This window comes from Rosa rugosa, chromosome 4 (genome assembly GCF_958449725.1).
Source record: "Rosa rugosa chromosome 4, drRosRugo1.1, whole genome shotgun sequence".
NCBI classification, from domain to species: Eukaryota; Viridiplantae; Streptophyta; class Magnoliopsida; order Rosales; family Rosaceae; genus Rosa; species Rosa rugosa.
Window position 1 is genome coordinate 39,317,387 of NC_084823.1, and position 9,278 is coordinate 39,326,664.

Genomic DNA, 9,278 nt, shown 5'->3' on the forward strand with positions numbered 1-9,278 from the left:
TATGTGCCCAAGTGGCGCAATATTTGTCACACAAATTTTCAGTCGCAAATAGATCTCTCTCTCTCTTTGATACTCCGTTTGTAATTCCTTGCACTCTCCTGTTTCGGTCTCTCTACTAGAGTTGTTGTTCCATCATGGCTTTGAGTTATTCCATAACAATTTTCTTTGTTACAATGGTTCTTCTGAGTGTTTGTTTAGAAGCTTCTTCATCTGAGGATATTCACAAAGCTGGAGCTGTTTATAATGTCGGCGACTCAATTGGGTGGAGTATTTTCAGTGATTACAAGAATTGGACATCCACAAAAGAGTTTCACGTTGGAGATGCTCCACTTTTCTCTTACAATTAGGAATTTCATAACCTGATCAAAGTAACTAGAGAAGGTCTCCTATCAATCCTGCAACACAAGGTCTCCTATCGCCTTCTATGTTGCTGACCAGCATGCTATCCCTCTTGACAAACCCGACGACTACCACTTCGTCTGTGGTAGAAACTTCGAACCACAGTGGTATGCTAGGACTCTCAAGGAATAAGGCCACTGCCAAGCAGGACAAAAACTTCACGTCAAGGTCACTACCAATATCAGATCACCACTTCACTGCAAGTCCAACCCCAGCACCAGAGAGTGATAATGTCCAAGTCAAAAGCATTTAATTTTTCTAATTTCAATATATTCAAGTTGGGCAAATAACGTTTGTATCTGCTGTAAAAATCTCATCAATAAAATGGGTCATCTATTGAACCTATAGAATGCAGATTATTGTTGACAACACAAACCTCCTAATTAATTTGTTCTCAACTCTATTCAAGACTAAACTGGAAAATTTTGAAGAAAGAACAAGCTCCGAGTAGTAAAGTGAACAAAGAGGACTATGAATAGCTTTTTCCTCCATAAATCTGGAAATAAGAAATTATTTCATTTATTTTTCCCATGATCCTCTCCTGACATTCCTCATGTTCTTCTATCAGAATGATAAAAATATGAAGAGAGCTACAAAACTAGAAAATATAGTCTAAGGAAAAGGATATACAACAGAGCCAGTCTGGTTTTGAGGGATCTGGTGCTTCTTTCCAGCCAAGGAGAGTCAAGCAGTCAATAATGTCATAATTGATTGATCACAAAAGCTTGAACAGAATCCACACTAAAATTGCAATCAATCTCTATCACTAATGATTACTTTCAAATTCATCATGACAAGAGATGTTAGTGTAATCTAAACCTAGAGAAAGCAAGATGGCTGTGTGTGTGTGTGTAATAATTGTGTCTAAGATGTGCCTGATTTAACACAAAACTAACAGAAGCAAATGCTAATTTTGAAGCAATTTAGTTACTATTCTTAAAAACCACAGACAAAATCAAATAACCAGCACCAATGCTGACACATTAAGAATCATTGAAGCAATACATTAGTGTAGTTCAGTATAGCATACATGGAGGCAGGGAAGGAGGGAAAACCGGGGGGGGGGGTGGGTGGGAAGAGAGAGAGAACAGTACTGGTGCTTGCATGATGACAACAGACAACAGTAAAACATGAAAGGCATAATGCATCTTATGATTATACAGAAAGAATGAAACAATTTTCTACGAAAATGATGCTTTACCATGGAACTGGACATTGTGGCCCTAACAAATGGTTGAGACGTGTTCTGAGACAGAGCTCTATTTGCAAGCTACTCACATCCATACACACACAGACATGTCACACAGAGACAGGGTATTATCTCCACACTTCAGTTGGGTGGCCAGTAAAGAAAACAAAAATTACATGCAGTGTCGAAAGTTTGATGTCATAGTTGGAGGAAAAACTTCTTCCTTTCTAGTAGCAGAGTTTAAAGAACAATTGAAAAAGGGAAAGAACTGATACATACAACAAAACTATTGGAGACAAGTGATACACATGACATCAAATGCATTCGAGGATATAGTTCTTACAACGTGACAGGATTCAGGGGACTAGTCTGACACAAAAACAACCGAAGAACGGCTGCATCTCTATTTCTCACTTGAAAGTCGAGAACCTAGGAAGTTTGTCTCTCAAATAGTACAGCCTTGCCCTTCTGACCTTCCTATGACTAAGTACCTTCAACTCCTTAATGTTCGGTGAGTATCTGCAATAACAAGGAATGAAACATAAAACATCTACACTCCCTTCACAGAAAATATAAGATATGATGACAAACATTTTAAGATTTTCACTAATTAGAACTCGAGGAGAGTCTTCAGGGGAGCAGGGGAGGGGGCAGGAGAATCCAAGCATGTTAGGGGCATACATAAGTAGCAAATCAAGGGAAGGACAAGTGAACATATAGTACATAGAAGAAGAACTTACAGAGGGAAAACAATCTCAACCCCTATGCCAGCAATAATCCTCCGAATGCGAAATGTTGTATGAATGCCAGCATTTTGCTTTGAAATAACAATACCTTTATAGATAGACAACCTACGCTTGTTTTCAGGAACTTCCTGCAGCCCATATACATACACAGAATCACAAAACGTTCACTTCGAAATGGTATAAAATCTGAAGGAAAGCCAAATCACAAACACAAATACCAGTTTAATTTGCACAACGTCTCCACTCCTAATGTCTGGAACTGGCCTTTCCTTCTCTGCCGCCTCAATTGCCCGGCTATTTAGTATCTACACAATCAAAAGAGTTCAGTCAAACCTAATCTACATTTTCAAGAACCAAACAAAGAAACAGGTTTACAGCCATCAGAACAATCAATTTAACTCCTCGATTACATGCTTAAATCCACATTCCAGCTCAAAACACCCAATGACAATGCATACTTGGAAACTACATTGCAATTTCGATTACAAGAAAACGAAAAAGGCAAAGGATTGATTCAATAAGTTACCCCCATTATGTCACCGAGCTTGATACGAGGCTTCCGCGGCGGCTTCTTTTCTTCAGGCTCAGGCTCAGGCTCAGACTCCAGAACTGCTTCTGCTTCAGCTTCCACCACGGTCTCTGAAGCCGGTTCAGTAACAGCTTCTTCATTCTCGGTGGCTCCCGCCTCACCTTCCGACTCGGCTCTCACAGCAAAGCCCCGTCTAGATTTTGCAGCCACAATGGGGCTGAATTTGGACCTAATCGAGCTCGATGAAGCCGTGCAGAGCGAAACCCCAGTGGAATTGAAGAAAGACCGACGAGACACGGCGGCTGAAAACCCGAGCTTTACCGGCGCGTAGTGGTTAGGGTTTCTTGGGATTGTTAGCAGAGCCTGCACAACACACACAAATTCAAATTCATTTCATTGTGAGAATTGGCACACATACCCACTCAATCAATGTGCACATAGAAAGAGAGAGGAAAGTACCTGAGGAAGGACTTTGGAGCCCATGATTATGGGAATTTAGGGTTTGTGGGAATGAGGAGTTGGAGGGAGAGAGAGAGAGAGAGAGAGAGAGAGAGAGAGAGAGTTAGAGAGGAGAGGTCATGGGAGTGTGGATGGATTAGAGCTCAGAGGAGGAGGAAGACGAAGGTCTCTTATCTATTCTATCTAATTGTCACGTGATTTACACGTGATACACTAATTTTTGAAACTTCGTCGTGCCACTCTGCACTGAATTTTTATTTTTATTTTTATTTTAATTTTTTTGGCCCCTTCTTTCTTCGTTGTAAATGTACAATTGCCGGTTTGATTCCCCATTTCTCTGAGATTTTATACCGGTCGAATGAGATCAAACCAATACATTGTATACTCCTTATTGTTAGGATTTTGAGAAGCTTGGGTTTAGAGTCATGTCATCAATTAAAAATTAAATTAACACCCAAGGCAATGTATATACTGTATACACTGTTATGATTTTGGATTACTTATTATATCATAAGAACGAATACACCTAAGTAACCAAAAAAATTGGAAACTTACAATATCTCAAACCCCAAATGAGAAAATATAAGGTTTCACAATCTTAAAAGTGTGGGTGGGTTTGGAACACCACTACAAGTATACTAGGCAGGTTAGAGAAAGAAAAAAAAAAAAAACATTGAAATGGCAAGAATAAACCAACTAAGTACATTTTGGAGGCAAGTGACTGAGTGAGTGTATGAGACTTAGGGTTGAGCTATTGCAACTATATATCAAAGGAGTTTCAACGCATGTAGCCACTATATGTTGAGCAAATTGCATGTGCTGCACCTACTCAAGATACGGAACATATAGGAACTTTGATAAATATTTAGATCTATAAATGTGCTTCTTATATTTTTAAGTTTGTTACACGAAAGGACAAAAAAAGAAAAAAGAAAAAAGAATATGTTCAAATTAAAATGCGCAAATTAAGAAGTTGACTGGTTCGTGGCTGGAGGGAGTTTTATCAAGTGATGTCATTTTTTAACTTCTTTAGTTTGATTATTTGTACCTCATCAATGTAATCACTAACTAGATAGCACATCAGCTAGCTAGAAATGCGCATTTTTAAATGCAGGAAAAAGGATTTGGGTTGAGGATGATATACTGATATCCGACTATGCTCAATTTCAATCCCACTCCTTAGTAATTCGCTGAAAAAATCATTTGTGATATATGAAAACACTAATTTAGTGCCCTTTATTTAAAATGAGAATCAAATGACGCTTGCAAATTTCTGGTTGAGGTGAAAGAGTCCAGACTATTTGAGCGTTGATCATGCTGCGCTCTATATTTTTTGCAGTTTGTACTCATTGCGTGATTCATGCTTCGCAACACCCGCCACGCGTCCCGCACCGTCACTCCATTCAATAAAAAACCGCCGGTCGGGTCACCCCATCACGATCAATCGTCATGCTCTGTTTGGAAAATTTGGCGTGGCGCCCAAGTCCAGTAATTAGAAACAAACAAATGCTCTCTCTCTCTTTCTCACACCCTGCCACGTGTCCTCCCTCATTTCTTCATTGCTCTCTGTGTCTCCTCCGCCTTCTTCGCTTTTCCCCACACACTCTGTTTCTTTCAATTTCGACCATCGCCGTCCAATTCAGTAAGGCTCTTTCTCTCTGTTTTTTATTTTTTATTTTTATTTTTTTATTACTTTTGACGTATGAAAGTTACGATTTTGCGTTCTGGGTGTTGCTTGGATTTGGGAGATGAATGTGATATGATATGAGGGTGGTGCAACGTTTGTGAAGAGAGAAAGAGAAAGTGTTCTTCTGGGTTTGGGTTTTGTTGGGTTTTGGAGGAAGAATGGATCGTGATTTTGATACAGTGAGAGGAAGCCCACCTGGGATTTTGTTGATCAGAAGCATTAGAGGAAAAGATTGGAGGTTTTCTACGTATAGATATGTGGTTTTGTTTGTTACGTTTGTAGCTTATGCTAGTTACCATGCTTCAAGAAAACCCAGTAGTATAGTTAAAAGTGTTCTGTATCCTGAGCCCACCAATAAGGACAATGGCTTGGTCCTCCCCTGGCTTGGCCAGTTTTCTATTAAGACAGTGTCTGGGGGGAATGAGAGTCATCATCATCATCATCATAGGTTGAGAGACAAGGGCTGGGCTCCTTTTAATACCAAGGACGGGACGTCGAAGTTGGGTGAGATTGACGTTGCATTTCTAGCATGTTACTCTCTAGGAATGTATGCTGCTGGGCATTTGGGAGATAGGCTGGACCTCCGGCTGTTCTTGACATGTGGGATGATTGGGAGTGGCGTTTTCGTTGCGCTATTTGGGATGGGGTACTTTTGGAACATTCATGTGTTTGGATTCTATCTGGGGATGCAAATGGTTGCTGGCTTGTTCCAAGCAACAGGTTGGCCTTCTGTTGTTGCTGTGATTGGTAATTGGTTTGGAAAGGGAAAGAGGGGTTTGATAATGGGTATATGGAATGCACATACGTCGGTTGGGAATATTAGCGGCTCGCTTCTTGCTGCTAGCGTTCTGGACTATGGTTGGGGTTGGTGTTTTATAGTTCCTGGCGCGTTTATTGCATTGGCAGGAGTGCTAGTTTTCTTGTTCTTGCCTGCATATCCTGAGGATATTGGATTTTCTAGTCCACATGGTTCAGCTGCGAGTTTGGAGGCAGTTCCTAATGATGACGAAGCTAATATGGGAAAAGGAATTGGGGTGGAAAGTGAAACAAATATTCCAAGAGCTGGGTCTGTGAGTAGGACAGGTGTTGGTCTTCTTGAAGCTTGTACCATACCAGGAGTTATACCCTTTGCGTTATGCCTCTTCTTTGCAAAGCTTGTGGCCTACACATTTCTGTACTGGCTACCATTTTATTTAAGTCAGACAGGTAATTTATCCCTCACAGCTTTTTATTCCTGGGTTGCAATATTTGCTTTTTTGCCATGTAGTTGCTGATATAACTTAAACCTTGTAACGTGTGTTGTTTGTTAGATAGATTCTAGTCTTTTCTTTTCTATCAAATGTACTTTAGTGCTTCAGTTTAGAATAAGAAGATACAGAACGTTGCAAGTATCCAGGGTTGTTTATTCATTATTCATAGTCAAGAATAATGTTGGCTACTATGGTCTAGCATTTCTCTGTGATATACAAGCCCAAAACTTCTGTATCAGACACTGACTAGTTTATTGAGTTGAATTCATTTATCTTATTTTCTGTAATCTACGGCAGCTCATTGATCCTACAAGCAATGCTATTACTTTATGTGCATTTGTGTTTAATGACACAAGTTCTGAAAGAGAGATGTTTGATTTCGCCAAACATCATATGGATGGTAGTCACTGCGATCAATTAAAACTTAATAGTTATAAAACCTTTACTAAATCAGATATAAGAGTATTTAATGAACTTTTAGCTGACAATGTAGGTTTTAAACAATTAGCGATCTAGCAAGTCTTTGGCAGCTATTAGTATTCCATAGGTGGTTTATCTGGTTGGCAAACATGTTTGAGTAACAGCACCAACAGAGTCCTTTGATGATCTAAGTTGGATATCTCTATGATGGTCCCCTATCAATGTATGCATGAATGCGTACTTTTGTTGATAGTAAACTAAAACTTCATTTTTTTATTTAGTTATATATATATATATATATATATATATATATATATATATATATATATATATATATATATATATATATATATATATATTTCACTATCCTTAATGTTGTTGTTATTTAGAGGCATTGCTGCTATCACTCTAAAAATTTATAAATGCAGTTTATGAACTGGCCATGAAAAACTAAAGTGACATCTCTGTAGTTGAATTTTCGAGGCATTATTTGATAAATGTAACTAATGTAAGTTCTCACCTTGTTCCCTCTTATCACTATGCAGAAATAGGAGGAGAGTATGTTTCTGTGAAGTCTGCTGGAAATCTCTCCACTTTGTTTGATGTTGGGGGCATAGTTGGTGGAATCCTTGCAGGCTACATATCCGATAAACTTAATGCTCGAGCTACCACAGCAGCCTGCTTCATGTATGCTGCAATTCCAGCAATGCTTTTGTATCGCAGATATGGGAGTATTTCACACAATATCAACATTGTGCTTATGATGATTGCTGGACTGTTTATTAATGGGCCCTATGCACTTATCACTACAGCAGTTTCTGCAGACCTTGGCACGCACAGTTCACTTAGAGGTGATTCTCGAGCACTGGCAACAGTTACTGCCATCATTGATGGTACTGGATCGGTTGGTGCAGCTTTTGGTCCTCTTCTGACTGGTTTCCTTTCAACAAAGGGATGGGATGCAGTATTTGTGATGCTAATGGTCTGTGCACTTATAGCGGGGCTTCTTTTATCACGTTTAGTTATCTCTGAAATTTCTGAGAAGACTTGCAAACCGTCTGTGTCCAGTGGGCGACGTAGTTTTGGAGGTAATGTTTCTTGTATGTTCCCTTTGTGTTTTCTTAGGAAGGAGGTATGTGCATAAACAAACTCATTGCCCTTTCTCCAGCCAATCTATCCAGTCAATATTAATTATATCAAATGACTGGATGATCCCTTATTTGCTTAACCAATCACCGTGAACTAGTGTTAAGCATTCTCCATCACTCCTCTTTTACGTGGCCATACGCATATGTGCTATACTACTCCCTTCTTTGGGAAACCAAAGTCCTTATGTGTGATCCTTTAAGCTAATCTAGACATGGTGGCCAATCTGTTGTAACGCAAATCAAGTGGGTGCTTGATCAGATGTTGACTATCATATTTAAAACCTCACATTACTAGGTCGAGCAACTAATATGGTTTAAGCAATTGCCTGAATTAATGTGGATTATTGCTCAGCACATGCTTCCTTGTATGGATTACACTATTTCAACTACTATATATGTTTTCGTCTTTACTAATAAAGTTTCAAGGTATTCTGTTGAGCCAGTTCAGAATCTTATGATTCATGTTTTTTTTTTCCTTTCTGATTGTGAACTGATTCATGGGTTTAGTGAATTTGAGTTGCTGCTGTAGTTAAGTAGGTTTTTAAAAGACGAGGAATGCTTTTAAATAGCCTACCCTTCTGGATATTCTGACATGATTTTTGTTTTTGATATGGTGTGATATGGTTCGGTTCTGATTATGACTCCTAAGAAGTGAGTACACAATAATGTTTATATTGGTTGGCCGCACTGATAATCTTCTTTGTTCTTTACTTTTTTTTTTTGTAGCTCCTGCATCCCAACCACTTTTAAGTGATCAACGATGATACTAAGGTCTGCAGAAGCTTCATCATATGCCGGAGATAACGAAAATTTCAGTATATTGAGACATCCAAGCTCAAAATATAGGTGGTACCTTGTACTCTTGAACAAAATTTCTTTTGGCCGTATTACAAAAGAAAACCAAAAGCCTCATTATATGTCAAATTTGTATTGGCTCCAGAAGTAGTTTCTAGCACCCATTTTGGTGTTCATCGTCTGTAATATATGTATACTGATAATTAATATTTAGATTTTTTGTACTTTGGTCAGTTGTCCTCTCCAAGTAGAACTTCGTCTTTGAAATTATTTATGACTATTGCTGAAGATAGATTCTATCGTGAGAACATATGTTTGCTCTCTCGATCCATCTAGGTGGCCCTGCACTTCAGTTTTCTTCAGGCTCAATATTCTTATGCATGGTTTTTAAATGTTTCATGAGAAGTATTACAGGAGTTGGAAACGATTGGTTAATTAATAATCTATGAGTATTACCGATTGGAATTAGATACTGATCCAGCGGTCCCAACTCCTTGAAGAGACTGGTAGTAGATATGAGTTTGTAATCCTTCTTTTATTTGGTTTTACACATCCTACAAGGAGCAAGTCTATTTTTCCAAAATGCTATTGAATTGGAAACCTTTTCAGTCCCTATCTCGGCCAAAAGTCATGCACAACATATATGCACGAGTGGC

The 9,278-nt window shown here is 38.8% G+C and overlaps 2 protein-coding genes across 2 annotated transcripts; one reads left to right on the plus strand and one right to left on the minus strand.

Moving 5' to 3' along the window:
* Positions 1-1,760: 1,760 nt before the first annotated feature.
* On the minus strand, positions 1,761-3,482 carry LOC133707285 (large ribosomal subunit protein bL19c-like). The gene is made up of 5 exons (XM_062132846.1): positions 3,323-3,482; positions 2,861-3,226; positions 2,553-2,639; positions 2,329-2,462; positions 1,761-2,107 (listed from the first exon to the last, which is right to left on the minus strand). The coding sequence occupies exons 1-5, from the start codon at positions 3,344-3,346 to the stop codon at positions 1,999-2,001; spliced, it is 720 nt and encodes a 239-aa protein (XP_061988830.1). The 5' UTR covers positions 3,347-3,482; the 3' UTR covers positions 1,761-1,998.
* Positions 3,483-4,797: 1,315 nt separating this feature from the next.
* Positions 4,798-8,984, plus strand: LOC133707120 (putative glycerol-3-phosphate transporter 4). The gene is made up of 3 exons (XM_062132658.1): positions 4,798-6,215; positions 7,225-7,767; positions 8,554-8,984. The coding sequence occupies exons 1-3, from the start codon at positions 5,168-5,170 to the stop codon at positions 8,589-8,591; spliced, it is 1,629 nt and encodes a 542-aa protein (XP_061988642.1). The 5' UTR covers positions 4,798-5,167; the 3' UTR covers positions 8,592-8,984.
* The last annotated feature ends 294 nt before the right edge of the window (positions 8,985-9,278 follow it).

What these genes read in the sequence shown, in the direction of transcription:
- LOC133707285 (XM_062132846.1), bottom strand. Translation starts at nt 3,346, where the DNA reads ATGGGCTCCAAAGTCCTTCCTCAG. An exon ending in GCTCCAAAGTCCTTCCTCAG is followed by an intron (nt 3,227 to 3,322) that starts GTACTTTCCTCT and finishes TGTGTTGTGCAG; the next exon opens with GCTCTGCTAACAATCCCAAG. An exon ending in ACGTTGTGCAAATTAAACTG is followed by an intron (nt 2,463 to 2,552) that starts GTATTTGTGTTT and finishes TATGGGCTGCAG; the next exon opens with GAAGTTCCTGAAAACAAGCG.
- LOC133707120 (XM_062132658.1), top strand. Translation starts at nt 5,168, where the DNA reads ATGGATCGTGATTTTGATACAGTGAGAGGAAGCCCACCTGGGATTTTG. An exon ending in ATTTTATTTAAGTCAGACAG is followed by an intron (nt 6,216 to 7,224) that starts GTAATTTATCCC and finishes ATCACTATGCAG; the next exon opens with AAATAGGAGGAGAGTATGTT. An exon ending in TGGGCGACGTAGTTTTGGAG is followed by an intron (nt 7,768 to 8,553) that starts GTAATGTTTCTT and finishes TTTTTTTTGTAG; the next exon opens with CTCCTGCATCCCAACCACTT.